Source organism: Martes martes (assembly GCF_963455335.1).
Source record: "Martes martes genome assembly, chromosome: 18".
In the NCBI taxonomy this organism is placed as follows: Eukaryota; Metazoa; Chordata; class Mammalia; order Carnivora; family Mustelidae; genus Martes; species Martes martes.
Genome location: NC_137906.1, coordinates 25,934,910 through 25,960,537, shown reverse-complemented (window position 1 = coordinate 25,960,537; position 25,628 = coordinate 25,934,910). Strand labels below are relative to the sequence as shown.

The 25,628-nt window shown below is 39.6% G+C and overlaps 2 protein-coding genes across 2 annotated transcripts in view; both read left to right on the top strand.

Moving 5' to 3' along the window:
• The window catches only part of LOC308359294 (acyl-coenzyme A synthetase ACSM2B, mitochondrial-like), a gene marked incomplete at its 5' end in the record, with an annotated part of 35,679 nt that extends 32,962 nt beyond the window's left edge, over positions 1-2,717 (top strand). Inside the window, one exon of the mRNA XM_080830241.1 lies at positions 2,579-2,717. The remainder of the gene's footprint in view (positions 1-2,578) is intronic.
• Positions 2,629-25,628, top strand: part of ACSM1 (acyl-CoA synthetase medium chain family member 1) — a gene marked incomplete at its 5' end in the record, with an annotated part of 52,167 nt that continues 29,167 nt past the window's right edge. Inside the window, one exon of the mRNA XM_080830240.1 lies at positions 2,629-2,820. Coding sequence (XP_080686366.1) covers positions 2,629-2,820 — 192 coding nt within the window. The remainder of the gene's footprint in view (positions 2,821-25,628) is intronic.

Here is a 25,628-nt window from a genome sequence, read left to right as displayed (position 1 = left end):
TCTAAAAAAATTTTTTTAAAAATATCTAACCAGAAGAATGGTTTACTTCAGAATTTGCTGGAAGTTAGAGAGTGTTCCAGTATTTATTGAGCCCTTAGTATATGTTAGGCAGTAGCTGGCAGTGTAATTTATACAGATGATCTCACTAATCCTCTGGGAAGACAGGTGGTAGATATTACTAGTGTGTCTTCAGTTTCAGTGGCCGGGGTCCTCAAGGTCATCTAATGAACTTGCTTTAACTTAATCACCCCTGCAAAGATTCTGTCTCCAAATATAGTCACATTCTGAAGTACCGGGGATTAAGACTTCGACAGATGAATTCTAAGAGGACACAAATGAGCCCATAATAAAGGATTAATTAACTTCCTCATTATTTCTGTCCATTTGCTTTTGTCTTCAGCCACTTATTGAGGGGTTGTTTGGGCTGACCGTGGGTCTTTTTTAAAATTTTTTTTAAAGATTTTATTTATTTGGGGCGCCTGGGTGGCTCAGTGGGTTAAAGCCGCTGCCTTCGGCTCAGGTCATGATCTCAGGGTCCTTGGATCGAGCCCCGAGTCGGGCTCTCTGCTCAGCAGGGAGCCTGCTTCCTCCCTTCTCTCTCTGCCTGCCTCTCTGCCTACTTGTGATCTGTCAAATAAATAAATAAAATCTTTAAAGTGACAGGGTCGAATTCTGATGCAGCAAACACTCAGCTCTCATTGGCAACTTTATTTCTTTCCAGAAAAAAAAATATTTTATTTATTTGACAGAGAGAGATCACAAGTAAGCAGAGAGAGAGAGAGGGAAGCAGGCTCCCTGCTGAGCAGAGAGCCAGATGTGGGACTCATCCCAGAACCCTGAGATCATGACCTGAGCCAAAGGCAGCAGCTTAACCCATTGAGCCACCCAGGTGCCCCTTGGGTCTTTTAAAAAAGAGTCTGAGGTTATTTATATATCTGTGCCTTAAAATAGCAAGTGAGTCTGGTATTCCTGCTCTGAATCAGTTCAGGCTTATAGAGGGTTAGACAACAGGGAAGGCAGACTTCTAAAACCAGCTCTGCGGCAAAACTTGCCTTGCAAACTTGGAGAAATCCCCTTTTGGTGTGGTGGTCTTAATCAAATATTTTAAGCTCAAATATCCAGAGACTTGACAGGGAAAGTAAGTGGAGAAGCAAGTAGGCGTGACAAAATAAGGAATGGTGGAAACCATGTGAAATTGGAGAACATTCCATTTGTATAAGATTCTCAGCTCCAGCCATTTGTGCCCGTTTGATTGCCAGACTTCTATGTTTGCAAGAGAAACCTTCAAGACTTTTAAATGAAATCTCCTAAGGTTTAAATGTTGACAATTTAAGTTTTTCCTCCAAAGACCGAGAGCCAGCAGGAATATGTCTGAGGGCCAGATCTGGGCCAGCGGCGATCTTAGTGTCTCTTGCTTGCCCCAAAATGCTCTGATGAAACCTAAGATGGTACTGTTGATTGACAGGGATTAAAAAGGGGACATTACTTTAATTAAGTCACAAGGCCCAAGGATCCATGGTGACAAGCAAACTGTAACAGTTGAACTTTTCGTATATCCTCTTTTCTGGGGACATTAACACAAGGGCATTTTTTTTTAAAGATTTTATTCATTTATTTGACAGACAGAGCTCACAAGTAGGCAGAGAGGCAGGCAGAGAGAGAGAGGAGGAAGCAGGCTCCCTGCTGAGCAGAGAGCCCGACTCGGGGCTCGATCCCAGGACCCTGAGATCATAACCTGAGCCAAAGGCAGAGGCTTAACCCACTGAGCCACCCAGGCACCCCACACAAGGGCATATTTAGCAGTCCCTCTCCCTGCTAGGAATGTGAGGTAGGCTTCTGGGGGCAGCATCAAAATTGGGGTTAGGTTATTATAGGTCTAAACTGGCAGAAAAAAAAACAGACTCAGGTTTTATTGATCTATTCTATGGTCTGTTGTCAAACAGACATAGATCACAAAAATTATGTGATTGCTGAAAGCAATGAGGAGGATTTATTGGTTTTGGCGGTAAGGGGCTTGACTCTCAAAGCTGTTCCTGAAGTGGTTTTCTTCAGTTAACATTCTCATGGAAAGATCGTTCTAGCTTAAGCCAGTTTTCACAATCAGACTTCAACAATAATAAATGAAGTTTCCGGTCCCATGTAAAAGGGGCCTTTGTTGGAATCTGGAGTGGCAAACAAATTTTATTTCATGGGTCAGCTCTCATGGGTTAGACGTAGCTGCCTCCAATATTGCCCTGGGAAAGACCCTTTTGGCCAAATCTCAGTCCAATAGGGAAGCTGTTGTGATATTAGTACTGAGTATGGTGTTGTCCTGAGTATGGTGATGTGTATTTGTCACATACAATGTATATTTGTCACTGATTGTCTCAAGTGACAGAAACCCAACTTCATGCAGGAAAAATTGTTGGCCCACAGAATTCAGTACAGGATATTAACAAGAGAGGGAGTAGAGATGTGGATGGGCCTTGGGCCTTCCAAATTCTGGTGAGCTGAAACAAAGCTATTACTCTAACAAAGCTATTGCCTTCCTTTTGTGGAGGAAATTACCATTCCATAACCAGTCTATTAACCATCCAAGGCAGGTGGTGACCTGAGAATTCTGTGCCGTCTTCCTGAGCACTGTCCACCATGCAGCGACTAATGAGGTTCCTGGGCCTCTGGAACATCCACAAACCCTCCCATGGCTTTCATTCTGCCTCTGGGTACCTTCGCTGCCAGGCTTTATCAGAAGTTGGAGCCCCGAGGTGGAATGACTACGATGTACCCAAGGAATTTAACTTTGCAAGTGATGTCCTAGACTACTGGACTCAAATGGAGAAGGTAAGAAGCCACCTGTGATGAGAAGTGAGGACAGGAATGGCCTCACTGACTTTGTCATGCTCCTATTAGACTGAGAGGCACTGAACCAGGACTGGCTTCCACCTCAGCTCACCTTGGTGTGGGAAAAGCTCATGTTTGGGGGTTCAATTCTCAGCCTGGCCACTTTCTCACTTCTCTGAGCCTCGGTGGTTTTATCTGTAAAATGGGGATAATCTCATTTAGGAAACAAGAAAGTGGGTGAATATATCACATAACTGTGACCAAGTGCAAAACTGCTAATAACAAGGTTAGCAAGGAGATGTTAGTCTGAATTCTTACCTTCATCTAAGGAGACAATGAGCCTACCTGGCATTTGTATCATCAGACTTGGGCTTAACTTCAGGCTTCACTCTTAGGGAAAGGACAGATCACCTGACTGTACACATGAGTGTCTGGCATCTTTAGTGAAGTCTTGTCATCTCTCATTCTGTGAAGATGGCAAGTGCACTGGATTCCTCCCTATCAATGCCTACTTGAGCATGGCTTTAGGGTCTGTCCAGAGAAGAAAGTCTAGAGGTTACACATCTTTGCAGAAAAACCCAAATTCTTGGTTTGTCTTTCCCAAGAGAAAGACCAGAGAGTTGATATAAAATGGAGTTAGAGAGTTAATGTGTTAATTAATTGAATTTAAATAAAATAAAATAAATTTTTTTAAAAAGAGAAGGGTAGAAAAATGTTTAACCTACACTTGTAACATTTGGTCAGAGGTCATAAATAGTAAAATGGTATATTTTTACCAAAAAAAAAAGGAAGTTCATCTAATTTTAAATTTCCCATGAACCTGCATTTATATGTTAGTATTCAACTAACGTGGGAGCTTCCTCCCCACCTCCTTCTTTCTCCTTTCTCTGAATTTCCATAGTAACACCAAGGGAAATAGTGGGCTCAATTAGGGAAAGCTATATATATATACATATATATATATATATATGTATATATATATATATATATATATGCCAAATCAAACACTTTGATTTTAATACTATGACTAGATGGATACTTAACCCCATTTTCCAGACAGGAAAATTGAGGTTCCAATGATTTTAAATAACCCTCAGAAACCACCACATACCCAATAAATAAAGGAGCTGGATTTGGATCCAGGCTGTCTGAGTCTATAATACTTTATTTAACCTGGTCTCACAATCTGATGTCAAACATCTCTGCCTTCAGACTCTAAAATGACTTTGGTCACTGCTCTGACCAGTAATCTAGTTAAGAACTTTTTTGAACCATAAGACAGGCTGGAGAGGGAGGAGGTAGAGAGGAAGGAAGAGATGCCATCACTTTCCCCCTGATTTATCTTTATTTAGTCCTTATAGTTAGTTAACGTACCAACCCATGGAGATAACTGCCAAGTAAATATGACCCCAGGGATGCCTAATCTTTGTTGGGTTTTCTGTCTTGTTATCAATCCTTGCCAATTTGTCCATGTCTCCAAATTCTCCCCACTCCCCAGGATCCTCATCCCCTTAATATTTATTCTCATAGCACTTCTTATTTGTCTGTTTCCACTTTCCCAATTGCCTTGATCATAATCAGTGTTTCTTTAGTGAGGCATGGCACCTGTCACCCAACTCTAGCTGTCCCTCAATAAACATTGGTGGAATACAAGTTTTGAAACCTGTCTTACAAGCTCTCTAAGTCTTGACGTTATTCCTATGAAAGACACTTCAGAAGGTCCACTTCAGTCCACTCTGGCTTCCTTACAGCTTAACAGGTGTCACCCGAGAACTGATCCATGGCCCAAACAACAACACGATCAAAACCATAATGAGTGATAAAATTTGTTTTAACTCACATTTCAACATATTTTACTTATAAAATACGTTAGAAATCCAACTTTTTTTTTTTGCAAAATCTGTGTGTGTGTGTGTGTGTGTGTGTGCGCGCGCGCGCGTGTGCGCAAAGAAATTGTTATATGACAAAAGAGAGTACCTGGTGAGCCAGACAACATATGTCAAGGCATGGAATACAGACCACCAATTTATAACCCATGACTATTCTTGGAAATTAAATCCTTTGTTACTCTAGGCTCCTGAGATAGCATACACAACTTTAGTAGATTCCTGGAGCAGCCTCCCAAATCTGAGAGGTCACATTCTGTCCAAATTCATTCATTCATTCATTCATTCATTCATTCAGCTAAGACTTAGTGAGCCCCTACCATGTGCCATTATTCTAGATGATGGGGTAGGAAAGTAAACAAAATGTACAACTATTCATTTTTTCTCTTTAGACAGTGATTTCCCCCTTCATGTCTTAGGAGAGGTGAGTCAGTATTAGTGGAGTTACATTTTTTGTTTTGGCAAAAATCATAACAGAAACAAATTCTTCCCATCACCCCTGATGCACCTTAATATTAAACGTTTCTCAATAAGTAGAGTCAATTAGGTATTAACCACAAAACTGAAAAAAATCCACAGATCAGTGACATTGACCCATATCACCTGTCTCTTTTACCCATAACATTTGCCAAAAGAAATTAATTTATGAACCACCAAACATTCCAAGCTCCTTACTATTCAACAGTCAGGTCTGCCTAGATTTCTCTGAGTTAGTGACTCTGTGTTTTGTTGCTCCTAAATTTAATTCTGTAATTTTTAAGGATTTTTTTTTTTCATTAGAAAGAGAGAGAGCTTGCAAGAGCACAGTCAGGTTTGGGGGAGGGGCAGAGGGCGGGAGAGAAGCAGACTCCTTGCTGAGCAGGATTCAGGACTCCCATCCCAGGACCCGCAGGAGATCATGACCTGAGTAGAAAGTAAATGTTTAACCAACTGAGCCACCCAGGTGCCCATAATTCTTTAATTTTACATAAAAAATTAGCAACAGTCCTAGGACCTGTACAGTTCAAGAGGGTCCTCATGTTCTTTTGAAACTCAGACTTTTATCCTAGCATCCCAGCATAGTATTCCCATGTACCTTTTGTAATTCTGATACACACATAGGTTCAGCATCACTAGAATGTAAGTTCAATGAACGAGTGGAATTTTTACTATTTTGTTAACTATTGTATCCCCAGCATATAGAACACACCTGGAACATTTAATTACCTATTGAATGAATTTGAATGTGTCAGCTCCCTGAACAGTGGCACAACCAGTGCAAGTGTCACGGCCGGCATGGCAAGGGTGTCAGGGCAGAGGGGCAAGGGAATGCTAAAGAAGACGAGAGGGACACCAGGATGATTATCCACAGAATGCCACATAGCATTTATTAGTTCATCTTTTTGTAAGCTTACTTAATCACAGCAATGTAACTTGACCTTGACCACCATTTCTGGGCTGCTGAGCTTGTGTTAATAAAAGCCAGAGTGTCCTGGTTCAAGGTTGTATAAGATAAACACAACTGTGTTACTGACAATGCCAAGCCGCAGACCTTGTTCCTCTGCCAATCAGGAAAAGATGCAAACAGCCATTTATAGACTGTGCACCTGCTGTTGTGTCCTGGCTGAAAGGGCTCTGAAAACCTTTGGCTCCATCAGGTTGGTGACCTGAGAACCCTTTGCTCGATCAGATTAACCCCTTTCAGGCACAGGGCTCACCACACGCAAGATAAGCAATGTTGGTGTTTGGCCATACTTGGTTGTATTTTAGCAATGGGCTATTAACATTCTCATGGATATGTTGTAAATATGTATGTGGGAAGAGGGAAGGCTTTGGCTCAGAGAAAGCAACAGAGTATAGGAACCAGAATCAGGCTATGGGGTTTCTTTTGTAAAGTCACCTTTCATAATACTAAATGTTCATTCCTATATTGCAACAGTCAATCTGTAGAGCTGAATGGTTGCTCCCAGTTCAGAGACACTTGGCTCTCCAGTTTATCCCAGAGTAACATGGCAGGCTTCTCTTATTTATGTACTTGCCTGGCCCGTATAACATCTGAGTTTGCCACTGCTGGTGTAAAAACAAGATTATCTCAATTTATCTAAAATCATCCATTTTCCAAGTCAACTCTTTTTTTAAATTTATTTTTAAAATTTCTTTTCAGTGCTCCAGAATTCATTGTTTATGCACACACCCAGTGCTCCATGCAATAAGTGCTGTCCTCAATACCCACCACCAGGCTCACCCAACCTCCCACCCCCTTCCCCTCCAAAACTCTTCAGTTAGTTCCTCAGAGTCCACAGTCTCTCATGGTTTGTCTCCCCCTCCAATTTCCCCCAACTCCCTTCTCTCCATCTCCCCATGTCCTCTGTGTTATTCCTTATGCTCCACAAATAAGCGAAACCATATGATAATTGACTCTCTCTGCTTGACTTATTTCACTCAGCATAATCTCTTCCAGTCACATCCACGTTGATACAAAAGTTGGGCATTCATCCTTTCTGATGGAGGCTTAATAACTCCATAGTATATATGGACCACATCTTCTTTATCCATTTGTCTGTTGAAGGACATCTTGGTTCTTTCCAGAGTTTGGTGACTGTGGCCATTGCTGCTATAAACTTTGGGGTACAGGTGGACCTTCTTTTCAATACATCTGTATCTTTGGGGTAAATACCCGGTAGTGCTATTGCCAGGTCAGAGGGAAGCTCTATTTTTAATTTCTTAAGGAATCTCCACTCTATTTTCCAAAGTGGCTGCACCAACTTACATTCCCACCAAATGTGTAAGAGGGTTCCCTTTTCTCCACATCCTCTGCAGCACATGTTGTTTATTGTCTTGTGAATTTTGGCCATTCTAACTGGTGTAAGGTGGTATCTCAATGTGGTTTTAATTTGAATCTCCCTGATGGCTAGTGATGATGAACATTTTTTCATGTGTCTGTTAGCCATTTGTATGTCTTCATTGGAGAAGTGTCTGTTCATGTCTTCTGCCCATTTTTTGACATGATTATCTGTTTTGTGTGTGATGAGTTTGAGGAGTTCTTTATAGATCTTGGATATCAGCCCTTTGTCTGTACTGTCATTTGCGAATATCTTCTCCCATTCCGTGGGTTGCCTCTTTGTTTTGTTGGCTGTTTCCTTTGCTGTGCAGGAGGTTTTGATCTTGAGGAAGTCCCAAAAGTTCATTTTCGCTTTTGTTTCCTTTGCCTTTGGAGACATATTGAAAGAAGTTGCTGTGGCCTATGTCGAAGAGGTTACTGCCTATGTTCTCCTCTAGGATTCTGATGGATTCCTGCCCCGCGTTGAAGTCTTTTATCCATTTCAAGTTTATCTTTGTGTATGGTGTGAGAGAATGGTCGAGTTTCATTCTTCTACACATAGCTGTCCAATTTTTCCAGCACTATTTATTGAAAAGACTGTCTTTTTTCCACTGTATATTTTTCATGCTTTGTTGAAGATTATTTGACCATAAAGTTGAGGGTCCATATCTGGGCTCTCTAGTTGGTTCCACTGGTCTATGGGTCTGTTTATGTGCCAGTACCTTGCTGTCTTGGTGATCACAGCTTTGTAGTAAAGCTTGAAATCAGGCAATGTGATGCCCCCAGTTTTTTCTTTTTCAACATTTCCTTAGCAATGTGGGCTCTCCTCTGATTCCATACAAATTTTAGGATTGTTTTTTCCAGATCTTTGAAAAATGCCAGTGAGAGTTTGATTGGAATGGCATTGAAAGTATAGATTGCTGTAGGGTGTATAGACATTTAAAGAATGTTTATTCTTCCGATCCATGAGAATGGAATGGTCTTCCATCTTTTTGGGTCTTCAATTTCTTTCACGAGTGTTCTGTAGTTCCTTGAGTAGAGATCCTTTACCTCTTTGGTTAGGTTTATTCCCAAGTATCTTATGGTTCTTGGTGCTATAGTAAATGGAATCAATTCTCTAACCTCCCTTTCTGTATTTTCATTGTTAGTGTATGAGAAAGCAACTGATTTCTGTAGATTTATTTTGTATTCTGCCACATTACTGAATTGCTTTATGAGTTCTATTAGTTTGGGGATGGAGCCTTTTGGATTTTCCATATAAATTATCATGTCATCTGCAAAGAGAGAGAATTTGACTTCTTCATTGCCAATTTGAATACCTTCTATTTCTTTTTGTTGTCTGATTGTTGTTGCTAGGACTTCTAACACTATTGTGGAACAGGAGTGGTGAGAGTGGGCATCCTTGTCATGTTCCTGATCTCAAAGGGAAGGCTGTCAGCTTTTCCCCATTGAAGATGATATTTGCCATGGGTTTTTCATAGATAGATTTTATGAAGTTGAGGAATGTTCCCTCTATCCCTATCCTTTGAAGTGTTTTAATCAGGAACAGATGCTGTATCTTGTCAAATGCTTTTTCTGCATCAATTGAGAGGACCATGTAGTTCTTCTCTCCTTTCTTATTGATTTGTTCTATCACATTGATTGATTTGTGAATGTTGAACCACCCTTGCCACCCATGAATAAATCCCACCTGGTCATGGTGGATAATCTTTTTAATGCACTGTTGGATCTTATTAGCTAGGATCTTGTTGAGAATCTTAGCATCCATATTCATCAGGGATATTGGTCTAAAATTATCCTTTTTGGTGGGGTCTTTGCCTGGTTTGGGGATCAGGGCAATGCTGGCTTCATAAAAAGAGTCTGGAAGTTTTCCTTCTTCAATTTTTTGAAACAGCTTCAGGAGAATAGGTATTATTTCTTCTTTGAAAGTTTGGTAGAATTCCCCAGGGAGACATTCTCTAAATGACTGAGTGTTGGGAAGGAGTCAAGATGGCGGAGAAGTAGCAGGCTGAGAGGACATCAGGTAGCAGGAGATTGGCTAGATAGCTTATCTAACCATTGTGAACACCTACAAATCCAACGGAAAATCGAAGAGAAGAAGAGCAACAATTCTAGAAACAGAAAATCCATCACTTTTTGAAAGGTAGGACATGCGGAGAAGTGAATCCAAAGCGATGGGAAGATAGACCGCGGGGGGAGGGGCCGGCTCCTGGCAAGCGGCAGAGCAACGGAGCACAAAATCGGGACTTTTAAAAGTCTGCTCCACTGGGAGACATCACTCCAGGGGCTAAACCGGGGGGAAACCCAGGCGGGGTCAGCATAACCCCAGGTCCCGCGGGGTCACGGAAGGACCGGGGGTGTCTGAGGGCCACGGATCTTGCAGGTATTGGAGCGGGGAAGCCGGCTACAGTGACAGAGCCGAGGACTGAGCTCTCAGCCCGGGGTTACCTTGTGCCGGTTGCAGGCTGGGTGGGCTCGGAACGCGGCCGGAGGCCACTGAGACGGAAGTGACCGGGCACTTTTCTCCAGGTTCCAGCAATTGACTGCTTTCCTCAAGGCGCGACCGCAGGCCAGGGAGGCGGGCGGTTGGACGCTTTTCTCCGAGGGCACACTGAGGAGCGGAACCCCAAGCTCTCAGCTCCTCCGGGCCGGAGATTGGGAGGCTGCCATCTTCATTCCTGTCCTCCGGAACTCTACGGAAAGCTCTCAGGGAACAAAAGCTCCCGAAAGCAAACCCGAGCGGATTATTTAGTCCGGCCCTTGGCAAGGGTGGTGCAATTCCGCCTGCGGCAAAGACACTTGAGAATCACTACAACAGGCCCCTCCCCCAGAAGATCAACAAGAAACCCATCCAAAACCAACTTCAGTCGCCAAGAACAGCGGAATTCCACAGCAGGAGAAAACAAATCTTATCTGGACAAAATGACAAGGCGGAAAAACTCACCTCAAAAAAAAGAACAAGAGGCCGTACCAAAGGCTGAAGACCTAATCAATACGGACATGACAGATCTAGAGTTCAGAATGACAATTCTCAAGGTTCTAGCCGGGCTCAAAAAAGGCATAGAAGATATTAGAGAAACCCTCTCCGGAGAGATAAAAGTCCTTTCTGGAGAAATAAAAGAACTAAAATCTAACCAAGGTGAAATCAAAAAAGCTATTAATGAGGTGCAATCAAAAATGGAAGCTCTCACTGCTGGGATAAATGAGGCAGAAGAAAGAATTAGTGACATAGAAGACCAAATGACAGAGAATAAAGAAGATGAACAAAAGAGAGACAAGCAAATACTGGACCACGAGGAGAGAATTCGAGAGATAAGCGACACCATAAGATGACACAACATTAGAATAATTGGGATTCCAGAGGAAGAAGAAAGAGAGAGGGGAGCAGAAGGTATATTGGAGACAATTCTTGGAGAGAATTTCCCTAATATGGCAAAGGGAACAAACATCAAAATCCAGGAGATGCTAAGAACACCCCTCAAAATCAATAAAAATAGGTCCACAACTCGTCACCTGATAGTAAAATTTACAAGTCTTAGCAACAAAGAGAAAATCCTGAAAGCAGCCCGGGAAAAGAAGTCTGTAACATACAAGGGTAAAAACATTAGATTGTCAGCGGACCTATCCACAGAGACCTGGCAGGCCAGAAAGAACTGGCATGATATATTCAGAGCACTAAACAAGAAAAACATGCAGCCAAGAATACTATATCCGGCTAGGCTATCATTGAAAATAGAAGGAGAGATAAAGAGCTTCCAGGACAAACAAAAGCTAAAAGAATTTGCAAACACCAAACCAGCTCTACAGGAAATATTGAAAGGGGTCCTCTAAGCAAAGAGAGACCCTAAAAGGAGTAGATCAGAAAGAAACAGAGACAATATACAGGAACAGTCAACTTACAGGCAATACAATGGCACTAAATTCATATCTCTCAATAGTTACCCTGAATGTTAATGGGCTAAATGCCCCAATCAAAAGACAGACACAGGGTATCAGAATGGATAAAAAAACAAAACCCATCAATATGCTGCCTACAAGAAACTCATTTTAGACCCGAAGACACCTCCAGATTTAAAGTGAGGTGGTGGAAAACAATGTACCATGCTAATGGACATCAGAAGAAAGCTGGGGTGGCAATCCTTATATCAGATCAATTAGATTTTAAGCCAAAGACTATAATAAGAGATGAGGAAGGACACTATATCATACTCAAAGGGTCTGTCCAACAAGAAGACCTAACAATCTTAAATATCTATGCCCCTAATATGGGAGCAGCCAACTATATAAACCAATTAATAACAAAATCAAAGAAATACATAGACAGTAATACAATAATAGCAGGGGACTTTAACACTCCCCTCACTGAAATGGACAGATCATCTAAGCAAAAGATCAACAAGGAAATAAAGGCCTTAAATGACATACTGGACCAGATGGACATCACAGATATATTCAGAACATTCCATCCCAAAGCAACAGAATATACATTCTTCTCTAGTGCACATGGAACATTCTCCAGAATAGACCACATCCTGGGTCATAAATCAGGTCTCAATCGGTACCAAAAGATTGAGATCATTCCCTGCATATTTTCAGACCACAATGCTCTGAAGCTAGAACTCAATCACAAGAGGAAATTTGGAAAGAACACAAATACATGGAGACTAAACAGCATCCTTCTAAAAAATGAATGGGTCAACAAGGAAATTAAAGAAGAATTGAAAAAATTCATGGAAACAAATGATAATGAAAACACAATGGTTCAAAATCTGTGGGACACAACAAAGGCAGTCCTGAGAGGAAAATATATAGCGGTGCAAGCCTTTCTCAAGAAACAAGAAAGGTCTCAAATACACAACCTAACTCTACACCTAAAGGAGCTGGAGAGAGAACAACAAAGAAAGCCTAAACCCAGCAGGAGAAGAGAAATCATAAAGATCAGAACAGAAATCAATGAAATAGAAACTAAAAAAACCAATAGAACAAATCAACAAAACTAGGAGCTGGTTCTTTGAAAGAATTAATAAGATTGACAAACCCCTGGCCAGACTTATCAAAAAGAAAAGAGAAAGGACGCAAATAAATAAAATCATGAATGAAAGAGGAGAGATCACAACCAACACCAAAGAAATACAAACAATTATAAGAACATACTATGAGCAACTCTACGCCAACAAATTTGACAATCTGGAAGAAATGGATACATTTCTAGAGACATATAAACTACCACAACTGAACCACGAAGAAATAGATAACCTGAACAGACCCATAACCAGTAAGGAGTTCGAAACAGTCATCAAAAATCTCCAAACAAACAAAAGTCCAGGACCAGACGGCTTCCCAGGGGAATTCTACCAAACATTTAAAGAAGAATTAATTCCTATTCTCATGAAACTGTTCCAAAAAATAGAAATGGAAGGAAAACTGTCAAACTCATTCTATGAGGCCAGCATCACCTTGATCCCAAAACCAGACAAGGATCCCACCAAAAAAGAGAATTACAGACCAATATCTTTGATGAACACAGATGTGAAAATTCTCACCAAAATACTGTCCAATAGGATCCAACAGTACATTAAAAGGATTATTCACCACGACCAAGTGGGATTTATTCCAGGGCTGCAAGGTTGGTTCAACATCCACAAATCCATCAATGTGATACAATACATTAATAAAAGAAAGAGTAAGAACCATATGATACTCTCAATAGATGCTGAAAAAGCATTTGACAAAGTGCAGCATCCCTTCCTGATTAAAACTCTTCAAAGTGTAGGGATAGAAGGCACATATCTCAATATTATCAAAGCCATCTATGAAAAACCCACTGCAAATATAATTCTCAATGGAGAAAAACTGAAAGCTTTTCCGCTAAGGTCAGGAACACTGCAGGGATGTCCATTATCACCACTGCTGTTCAACATAGTACTAGAAGTCCTAGCCTCGGCAATCAAACAACAAAAAGAAATTAAAGGCATCCAAATTGGCAAAGAAGAAGTCAAACTATCACTCTTTGCAGATGATATGATACTATATGTGGAAAACCCAAAAGGCTCCACTCCAAGACTGCTAGAACTTATACAGGAATTCAGTAAAGTGTCAGGATATAAAGTCAATGCACAGAAATCAGTCGCATTTCTTTACACTAACAACAAGACAGAAGAAAGAGAAATTGAGGAGTCAGTCCCATTTACAATCGCACCCAAAACCATAAGATACCTAGGAATAAATCTAACCAAAGAGGCAAAGAATTTATACTCAGAAAACTATAAAGTACTCATAAAAGAAATTGAGGGAGACACAAAGAAATGGGAAAATATTCCATGCTCATGGATTGGAAGAACAAATATTGTGAAAATGTCTATTCTACCTAAAGCAATCTACACATTTAATGCAATTCCTATCAAAATCCCATCCATTTTTTTAAAGAAATAGAACAAATAATCCTAAAATTTATATGGAACCAGAAAAGACCTCGAATAGCCAAAGGAATATTGAAAAAGAAAGCCAAAGTCGGTGGCATCACAATTCCAGACTTCAAGCTCTATTACAAAGCTGTCATCATCAAGACAGTATGGTACTGGCACAAAAACAGACATATAGACCAATGGAACAGAATAGAGAGCCCAGAAATAGACCCTCAACTCTATGGTCAACTAATCTTCGACAAAACAGGAAAGAATATCCAATGGAAAAAAGACAGCCTCTTCAACAAATGGTGCTGGGAAAATTGGACAGCCACATGCAGAAAAATGAAATTTGACTATTTCCTTACACCACACACGAAAATAGACTCAAAATGGATGAAGGACCTCAATGTGAGAAAGGAATCTATCAAAATCTTTGAGGAGAATGCAGGCAGCAACCTCTTTGACCTCAACCACAGCAACTTCTTCCTAGGAACATCGCCAAAGGCAACAGAAGCAAGGGCAAAAATGAACTATTGGGATTTCATCAAGATCAAAAGCTTTTGCACAGCAAAGGAAACAGTTAACAAAACCAAAAGACAACTGATAGAATGGGAGAAGATATTTGCAAACGACATATCAGATAAAGGGCTAGTATCCAAAATCTATAAAGAGCTTATCAAACTCAATACCCAAAGAACAAATAATCCAATCAAGAAATGGGCAGAGGACATGAACAGACATTTCTGCAAAGAAGACATCCAGATGGCCAACAGACACATGAAAAAATGCTCCACATCACTCGGCATCGGAGAAATACAAATCAAAACCACAATGAGATACCACCTCACACCAGTCAGAATGGCTAAAATTAACAAGTCAAGAAATGACAGATGCTGGTGAGGATGCGGAGAGAGGGGAACCCTCCTACACTGCTGGTGGGAATGCAAGCTGGTGCAACCACTCTGGAAAACAGTGTGGAGGTTCCTCAAAAAACTGAAAATAGAGCTCCCCTATGACCCAGCAATTGCACTCCTGGGTATATATCCTAAAGATACAAACGTGGTGCTCCGAAGGGGCACGTGCACCCGAATGTTTATAGCAGCAATGTCCACAATAGTCAAACTGTGGAAAGAGCCTAGATGTCCATCAACAGATGAATGGATAAAGATGTGGTACATATACACAATGGAATACTATGCAGCCATCAAAAGACATGAAATCTTGCCATTTGCGACGACGTGGATGGAACTAGAGGGTATCATGCTTAGTGAAATAAGTCAATCGGAGAAAGACAACTATCATATGATCTCTTTGATTTGAGGATGTGGAGATGCAAGGCGGCGGGGGGTTGGGGGGAGGTAGGAAATGAAAAGATGGGATTGGGAGGGAGACAAACCATAAAAGACTCAATCTCAAAAAACAGACTGAGAGTTGCTGGGGGGAGGGAGGACGGGAGAGGGTGGTGGGGAAATGGACATTGGGGAGGGTATGGGCTATGATGATTGCTGTGAAATGTGTAAACCTGGCGATTCACAGACCTGTACCCCTGGGGATTAAAAATACATTATATGTTTATTAAAAATAAATAAATAAACAAGAATTCCCCGGGGAATCTGTCAGGTCCTGGGCTCTTGTTTTTTGGGAGGTTTTTGATCACTGCTTCAATCTCATTCCTAGATATTGGTCTATTCAGGTTGCCAATTTCTTCCTGATTCAGATTTGGAAGTTTATACGTTCCAGGAATGCATCCATTTCATCTAGGTTGCTTAACTTATTGACATATAACTGTTGGTAATAATTTCTGATGATTGTTTCTATTTCCTTGGTGTTAGTTGTGATCTCTCCCTTTTCATTCATAATTTTAGTAATTTGGGTCTTATCTCTTTTTTTTGCATTAGTTTAGCCAGTAGTTAATCGATCTTATTGATTCTTTCAGAAAACCGGTTTCTAGTTTCATTGATGTGTTCTACTGTATCTCTAGTTTCTATCCCATTGATCTCTGCTCTAATCTCAATTATTTCCCTTCTTGTGTGTGGGATTGGCTTAATTTTTGTTGATTCTCCAGTTCTTTAAGGTTTAAAGACAGCTGGTATATTCTGGATTTTTCAAATTTTTTTGAGGGAGGCTTGGATGGCTATGTATTTCCCCCTTGGGACTGCCTTTGCTGTATCCCATAGGTTTTGGACTGAAGTGTCTTCATTCTCATTGGTTTCCATGAATTGTTGAAGTTCTTCTTTGATTTCCTTGTTGATGCAAGCATTCTTAAGCAGGGTGGTCTTTAGCTTCCAGGTGTTTTAATTCCTTCCAAACTTTTTCTTGTGATTGGGTTCCAGTTTCAAAGCATTGTGATCCGAGAATATGTAGGGAATAATCTCAATCTTTTGGTATTGGTTGAGTCCTGATTTGTGACCCAGTATGTGGTCTATGCTGGAGAAAGTTCCATGTGCACTTGAAAAGAATGAGTATTCTGTTGATTTAGGGTGGAATGTTCTGTATATATCTATGAGGTCCATCTGGTCCAAAGTATCATTCAATGCTCTTGTTTCTTTATTGATTTTCTGCTTGGATGACCTGTCTATTGTTGAGAGTAGTGTGTTAAGATCCCCTACCATTAGTGTATTCATATCAATATGACTCTTCATCTAGATTAACAGTTGTCTTATGTAGTTGGCTACTCCCATATTGGGGGCATAAATATTTACAATTGTTATATCTTCTTGGTGGATAGGTCTTTTAAGAATGATGTAGTGTCCTTCTGTATCTCTGACTACAGTCTTTGGTTTAATTTTTATTTTTTATTTTTTAAAAGATTTTATTTATTTATTTGACAGAGATCACAAGTAGGCAGGCAGAGAGAAAGAGAGGAAGAGAAACAGGCCTCCTGCTGAGCAGAGAGCCTGATGTGGGGCTCGATCCCAGGACCCTGGGATCATGACCTGAGCCGAAAGCAGAGGCTTTAACCCATTGAGCCACCCAGGCACCCCTTACAGTATTTAGTTTAAAATATAATTTATCTGATATGAGAATCCCTACCCCAGCCTTCTTTTGAGGCCCATTGGCATGAAAGATGCTTCTCCATCCCTTCACTTTCAGTCTGGATGTATCCTTCAGTTCAAAATGGGTCTCTTGTAGACAACATATGGATGGGTCCTGTCGTTTTATCCAGTGTGCAACCCTGCACCGTTTTATGGGAGTGTTTAGGCCATTCACATTGAGAGTGATTATTGAGAGATATGTTTTTATTGACATCATGTTTCCTGTGAAGTCATTGTTTCTATAGATTGTCTCCATATATTTCTGTTCAGTGACACTCTTGGGTTCTTTCCTCTTTTATAGAACCCCACTTAATATTTCTTGAAGTGCTGGCTTGGTGGTCACATACTCTTTTAAACCTTGCTGGTCTTGGAAGCTCTTTATTTCTCCATCCATTTTGAATGTCAGTCTTGCTGGATAAAGTATTCTTGGCTGCATGTTTTTTTTCATTTAGTGCCCTGAATATATCTTGCCAGCCCTTTCTGGCTTGCCAGGTTTCTGTGGATAGGTCTGACATTATTCTGATGGGCTTTCCTTTGTACATAAGGAATTTCTTCACCCTAGCTGCTTTCAAGAGCTCATGTCTACAATTATGATTCATCATTTTCACAATCAGGTGTCACGAGGTCTTTCTAGATTCTATGATCTTGAGGGGAGACCTTTCTGCCTCTAGGACACAGATGCTGGTTCCATTCCCAAATTGGGAAAATTTTCATAGAGAATTTGTTCAACTATATCCTCTAGTCTTCTTTCTTTTTCCTCCCCCTCAGGGATTCCAATAATTCTGATGTTGGAACATTTCATGACATCATTTATTTCCCTAATTCTGTTTTCATGGCTTCTAAGTTGTTTGTCCCAGGCCTCTTCCTGATCCTTTTTCTCTGTTTGTCCTCTAGATCACTAATTCTATCTTCTGCCTCAGTTATCCTAGCTGCTAGAGAATTTAGATTAGATTGGAACTCATTGAGAGCATTGTTAACATCTTCCCTGGTGACTTTCACTTCTTCCCTAATCAATTCCATTTTGTCATTAATGGTTTTCTCCAACTTAGCCATTGCCTGGATAATTGTTAGCCTGAATTCCCTTTTCCACATACTGTCTATGTCCATATCCAATAGCTCTGATGGAGAGGGCACAGTCTCTGAATTTTTCTTCTGTTGGGCATTCTTCCTCCTAGTCATTTTGGTGAGAGATGGCTGAACCAATGTTTAGCTGAATGTATCAACCATGATGCAGGCAAGGTGCACCCTGGAATGCTTCTGAGCAATTGAGAGTCCCCACCAAAAAGAAAGAAAAAAGAAAAAAGAGAGAGACAGGGAGAAAAAAAAAAAAGAAGGATAAAAGAGAAGGCCCGACCCAAATGGGTCCCAAAGGTATACTTTATGAAGTATACAAACAAAAACAGACAAACAAAAAGACTGGCAAAAGTAGATGACAAGAAAAAAAAATAAATAAAGAAAGAGCCCCATCAAAATGAACCCCACGTATAAGATTTATATACTACCAGAACAAAAACAAATACACAGAAACACTGACAGAAGAAAAAGATGGGAGAGTGGTTATAAATTCTCAGTGTGGGCAAGGAAGGTTATTTTGATTCTTCCTGGTTGTATTTTGATATCTTTGTTAAAGGACTCAACTTTCCTGAGATAAAGGGTAATTAAAACTGGTTTACCTATAGGGGTAGCATTGATTGGGGAAAGGGGATTACCTAGAAGCTTATCTCTATATGAATATTAAAAAAAATAAATTAAAAAATAGAAAAGCAAAAGAAAAACACAGGTATATGTATCAAAAAAGTTCAGGTTAAAAGGTTATTATGGAATTTGGTATACTGAACATCTCATTATGATGGTAAATAGGTTAAAAAGTTATATAAAAAAATGAAAACCAGAATAGTGGGAACAAATTAGAAATAAATGTTGTATCTATGAAGTAGTGGTGGTTGTCCTTTTGGTTTTTTTATTTGTTCGTTTTGGGTTTTTTTTGGGGGGGGGGGCTGGCTTTCTGGGGGAGGGGCCTGCCACTTGGTTTTTCAGGTAGTGTTGCTAGAGTTAAGTCCTCCTGCCTCCATCAGGGGGCTGGGCTCTGAGGAAACCAGTTTTTCAGGCTTTTGTTCTGTGGAAATTTTTTGTCTGTTCATTTGTTTTCTCTCACCTTGGCTGCTTTTGGCGGTTTTTGGAGGTTTAGAGGAAAGCAAACTGCACCCAGACCTCCCTCTCCGAGAGAAGCCTCATTTTCTTCCCCTCTGGGTGCTCCAGAGCACATAAATTCCCCCTCTGCCACTGGCAGAGCACATCCCCAGTCACAGCCTCTGGGGTCAAAGGAACTCCCACTTGTACCCAAAACCACAAGAAATACTAGCTGCGGCTGTCTGGGCAGGTCCAGACCACCAGAGAGGTCCCAAGCAGAGAGAGCGCACTGAGATTTTCATGCTGGCCGGGGCTGGGAGTGCTCAGACTCGCCTGCATGCACCTCTCTCAGGGGAGGGTGTGAGGCACGACTCAGACTCTGGTAGCGCGGGACACGTGTGGAGAGTGCAAAAGGCTGTGGTTCTGCCAGCTGGCGAGGCTCCCTCACCCTTACTGGTACCACAACCCAGATGCTCTCAGGCATGCCAGTGGCTCAGAGACCAAGACCTGGCTTCTTCGCTGCACTCTCTCTGGCTCAGCGCTGGTGGTGGCTGTCCTGGGTTGGTAGCCCCTGTCCCTAATGGCCTGATTCCCCCAATTTCCCCCTATGACCCTTTGCTCTTTTTGAGTGCTTTCAACCAGACTCCAAGTTAATGCTGGTCCCCAATCACAGGGCACTCTCATATTGGGGTATTACTTTCCAATAGGTCGCTTCTGGTACCTCCCTCCCCCTTTTGTTTATCTTCTGACATCAGTCCGATCGATGTTCCCACTCCACTTTACCTGCCCACTGGCGTCTTCTGCCCCCATAGAGATCCAGAAGTGTATAATTCTAATCTCCTTGGTAGGTAATCAGCTCACTTTAGGGGACCGGTTGAAACGGCACCTCCTCCTATTCTCTGCCATCTTGTCTCCCTCACACCAAAACTTTTAGACATGAAGCCTTGAGTTTTCATCATAGGAAGGCTTTTAATAATGGATTTAACTTCTTTAATAGACATAAGGTTATTAAGATTTTGATTCTATCAGTTTTGGCGAGTTGAATTTTTTTTTTTTTAGCAATTTGTTCATTTCATCCAAGTTGTCATATTTATTGGCATAAAATTATTCATAGATTCTCTTGTTGCTATTTTAATGTCTGTAAGAACTGTAATTGCAGGGGTGCCTGGGTGGCTCAGTTAAAAGTCTTCCTTTGGCTCAGGTCATGACCCCAGGGTCCTAGGATCAAGTCCCACCTGGGGCTCCTTGTTCAACGGGGAGACTGCTTCTCCCTCTGCTGGCTGGTTCCTCTGCTTCTGTCCTCTCCCTCTCTCTCTCTACCCCTCTCTTTCTCTGACAAATAAAATCTGTAAAAAAAAAAAAAAAAAAAAAAAAAAGAATTGTGGGGCGCTTGGGTGGCTCCGTGGGTTAAAGCCTCTGCCTTCAGCTCAGGTCATGATCCCAGGGTCCTGGGATTGAGCCCTGCATCAGGCTCTTTGCTGAGAAGGGAGCCTGCTTCCTCTCTCTCTGCCTGCCTCTCAGCCTACTTGTGATCTCTGTCTGTAAAATAAATAAATAAAATCGTTTAAAAAAAAGAATTATAATTGCATACACTTTTTCATTCCTAATATTGTTTAATATCTTTATTCTCTTTTTTTCCCTTGAAAAGTCTTCCAAAGAGTTTATCAATTTTATTTACCTTTTGAAAACCAGCTTTGGCTTCACTGATATTCTCAGTTGTGTTGTTTTCCATTCCACTGGTGCACACTCTTATCTTTATTATTCCCTTCCTCCAACTTTCCTTTGATTTGATTTCCTTTGATTTCTTTTTTCAGCTTCTTGATATGGAAGCTTTTGGGCCTGCCTTCTTTTCTAATGTATGCATTTAAAAATACAAATTTCCCACTAAGTATTCCTTTTAGGTGCATTGTACAAATTTTGATATGTCATATTTTATTAACATTCCGTTGAAAAAATTTTCTATTTGCCTTATGACCCTTCTCTGATTGATAGATTATATAGAAGCATATTAGTTTCCACATACTTGGGTGGTGGGTTTCTCGTTGCCTTGTTGTTAATGATTCCTAGCTTAATTCCACTGGGGTCAGAAAACATACCCTATTTTAAAACTTTTGAGATTTTTTGAGGTTGGTAAATGTTCCATATGAAATGGAAAAGATTGTACATTATATCATTATTAGGCAAAATGTTCTATCTATGTCAATTAGGATATAAATTCTATTAGTCTATCATATCCCATCATTAATTTATGGAAAACATTGAATTTCAACTTATATTTCGTTGTAAATAAGACTGAGGCTATTTTTCTTTTTTGGTAGAGGCCATAAACTCTTACCTTTTTTTTTTTTTAAAGATTTTATTTATTTATTTGAGAGAGACAAGAACATGAGCATGGGGGAGAAGCAGAGAGAGAGGGAGAAGCGGACTCCTTGCTGAACAGGGAGCCTGACATGGGACTCCATCCCAAGACCCTGAGATCACCACCGGAACTGAAGGCAGACACTTAGCCGACTGAGCAACCCAGGTGCCCCTCTCATGTGTTCTGATATTCAGAAAGAATCATCTCATTTTGAATACTTAAAGTAATTGATCTACCTTTCTAACTTTCCTTCTTCAAAGAATATTTTAGTTCGAGTAGCTCTGTAGGTTTTTGTTTATTTAAATCAACTATGTTGTTGTATAATTTGCATAGAATGAAATGCATACCTTTTAAATGTAAACCTGGAGTTTTAGAACATTTCTGTCATCCCAGAAGTTTCCTTTTGTTCTTTAGTGGTCAGTCCCTACCCACCCAACTCTGAGCCCACACTGTTCTGCTGATACTGGAGATTATATTTCTCTTTCCTAAGGTTTCATAGAAATGGGATAATACATGATGCACCCTTTTGTGTCTGATTTCTTTGATTCAGCATTATTGTTTTTATCGTCCCTGTTGCTTTGTGCATTAGTTGTTCATCCTTTTTATTGCTAAGTTAAATGCTAAGCATTTTATCTTTTGGAACTACATCACAATTTCCTTTGGCTTCAAACATTACCACATAAAAATTTAAATTTCAACTCCAAGTTTAGAAGGTGTTTCTATCTTCTGGGAAAAGAACTTTTTTTTTTTAAATTTATTTTTACTTATTTGACAGACAGAGATCACAAGTAGGCAGAGAGGCAGGCAGAGAGAGAGGGGAAGCAGGCTCCCTGCTGAGCAGAGAGCCTGATGCAGGGCTTGATCCTGGGACCCTGGGATCATGACCTGAGCCGAAAGCAGAGGCTTTAACCCACTGAGCCACCCAGGCGCCCTTGGGAAAAGAACTTTATCTGAGTCTCACATTATCAGATTAATCCTCAACACAAAAATCTATCAATGCTTAAGCAATACCTCCTTCAAGTTGTGAGAGTTAGGGTCTAAAATACTGCCTGAGTTCTGAGCAACAAATGTTTTCTGTCTTGATAAGAAGCTTTATCATCACTTTTAAAACTCCTACAGTAACATTACATATTCTACTTTCCTTATATAAGCAGTGCATAACATAACTAGTCATTACACTTCCTTAATGTTCTGTAATCGGTTGTGAGAGGATTGTGTCATAACACTATTTTTTCATAAATATGAATACTTATACATGACTATACATATATATTAATCTTATCTTATCCCAGTGAGGGAATAATATATATAATCGTATCTTATATATTATATTAAATTATTAAATTATATTTAATATACAATTATATTAAATATATATTTAATTATATTAAATATATACAATAATACATATGATATATAAATAAATATATATTTATATATCATATATATTTTTATATAGCATATATAAATATATACAATTATATTAAATTACTATAATGTAATATTATGATATATAATGTAATATAATGATATATAATGATATATATGTCTTATATAATATATATAATCTTATCTTATTCGTTTATTCTTTGGTTCCAGTCATATGGGGAAATGGGCAAATGTGGTGGGATCAGGTTTGCACATATGTGGGAAAAAATTGCTGGAAGAATATACTCCAGATAATTATCAGTGTTGACCTTCAGGTAGTGAAAATGTGATGAGATATTTGAGGACGTTTTTCTATTTATAACAAATTTTTCTGTTCATAAGATTCTGCATTGCCTGAACTTTTACTCTGACCATGCTTTGGAAATTAATTTTAAAAAATCTTTTAAATCTTTTAAAAAAGAATGCTTGTTAGAGAAAGCTTAGGGAAATAAGAAAGCTTACATAACAACAAAATGAAAGTTAACTATAAATATTTGAAACCAGGGTGCCTGAGTGGCTCATTTGGTTAAGTGTCTGCCTTCAACTCAGGTCATGATCTCAGGTTCCTGGGATTGAGTCCCACATCAGGCTCTCTGCTCAGTGGGAGTCTGCATCTCCCTCTCATTCTCCCTCTGTGTTCTCTCTCTCTCAAATAAATAAATAAAATATTTTAAAATATTTTAAAAATATTTAAAACCATGTACCTATGTTTGTATATGTATGTCTTCTTCACCATTATATTCTTTGGTCTAAGAGCAGTGCTTAACAGATAATGGGAATTTAGTAAATATATATTGAGTGAATGGATGGATACTACTGTATACATTTGGATTATAATGTAAATACAGTTTTGCTTTTTAAAATTAATATTGTTTTGGGGCACCTGGGTGGCTCAGTGGGTTAAAGCCTCTGCCTTCGGCTCAGGTCATGATCTCAGGGTCCTGGGATCGAGCCCCACGTCGGGCTCTCTGCTCAGCAGGGAGCCTGCTTCCCCCCCTTTCTTTGCCTGACTCTCTGCCTACTTGTGATCTCTCTGTCAAATAAATAAAAAAAATTTAAAAAAAATAAATAAAATTAATATTGTTTTATGAAATTTTTATTCCAAAATAATTTCTGGAAGTTTGGGGATGGTTTTATCATATTCCATCATATAGAAATAACGGTTTTGTAGATGCCAAATAGTTGGATCCTGTTTTCTTTTTTTAAATCCATTCTGCCAATTTAAGTCATTTGATTGGGAATTTAATGCACTTACATTTAAACTAATTACTGATGAGGAAGGACTTACTATTGTTAATTTTTTTCTTGCTAAAATAGCTTTTGGTCTCTTATTTCCTCTCTTACTGTCTTTCTTTGTCTTTAGTTGATATTTTTGTAGTAATATGTTTTGATTCCCTTCTCATTTCCCTTTGTGTATATTCTGTAGGAAATTTCTGTGGTTATCATAGGGATTACATATAACATCTTAAAGTTATAACAATCCATTTTAAACTAATAGCAACTTTGGGGTGCCTGGGTGGCTCAGTGGGTTAAAGCCTCTGCTTTCAGCTCAGGTCATGATCCCAGGGTCCTGGGATCGAGCCCCGCATCAGCCTCTCTGCTCAGCGGGGAGCCTGCTTCCCTTCCTCTCTCTCTCTGCCTGCCTCTTTGCCTGCTTGTGATCTCTGTCTGTCAAATAAATAAATAAAATCTTAAAAAAAAATAAATGAACTAATAGCAACTTCATTTGCATACAAACCCCCTAATCTTTTCTGGCTCCCTCTTTCCTCCCCATGTTATGTTACCGATGTCACAAATTACATGTTTATATATTGTACACTTGTTAACATAGAATTATAATTCATTTTTAGACTTTTGTCTTTTAAATACTGCAAAAGAATAAGAGCTGACGTCCCAAACCAAAATAACAGTGATATTGGTTTTTATATTTGTCCATGTATTTATTATTTATATTTTTGTATTCAAGCTACTCTGTAACATCCCTTTATTTCAACTTGGACTCCTTTCAGCATTTCTTTTTTTCTTAAGATTTTATTTATTTGAGAAAGAGAGAGAGAGCGCACATGAGTGGGGGAAGGGACAGAGAAAGATGAACAAGCAGACTCCTTGCTGACTGAGGAGCCCAATGCAGGCTGATCCCAGAACACTGAGATCATGACCCGAGCAGACACTTAACCAACTGAGCCACCCAAGTGCTCCTCCTTTTAACATTTCTTATAGAGAATGATTTTATAGACCCTCAATTTTTGTTAATGAATTCCCTCAATTTTTGTTTATCCGACACTGACATAATTTTTCCCTCATTTTTGAAGGACAATTTTGCTGAATATAGAATTTCTTGATTGACAGGTTTCCCCCCCATCATTTTAAATATATAATCGCACTGTCTTCTAGTCTTCTAGTCTTCTAGTCTGCTAATAATCTTATCAAGGATTTATACATGATGGGTAACTTTTCTCTTGTTCTTTCAAGATTCTGTCTTTGGCTTTTGTAGTTTGATTACAGTGTGTCTTTGTGTGGGTCTCTTTGGGCTTTCTTATTTGGAATTCATTGAGCCTTTTGTATTTGTATATCCATATACTGAATGAATGAGTGAATTAATGAATGGATGGATGAATGAGTACTACTGTATAAATAAGTGTTTTTTTTAAATATTGTATTATGTTAGTCACCTTACACTACATCATTATTTTTTGGCATAGTGTTCCAAGATTCATTGTTTACATGTAACACCCAGTGCTCTATGCAATATGTGCCTTCCTT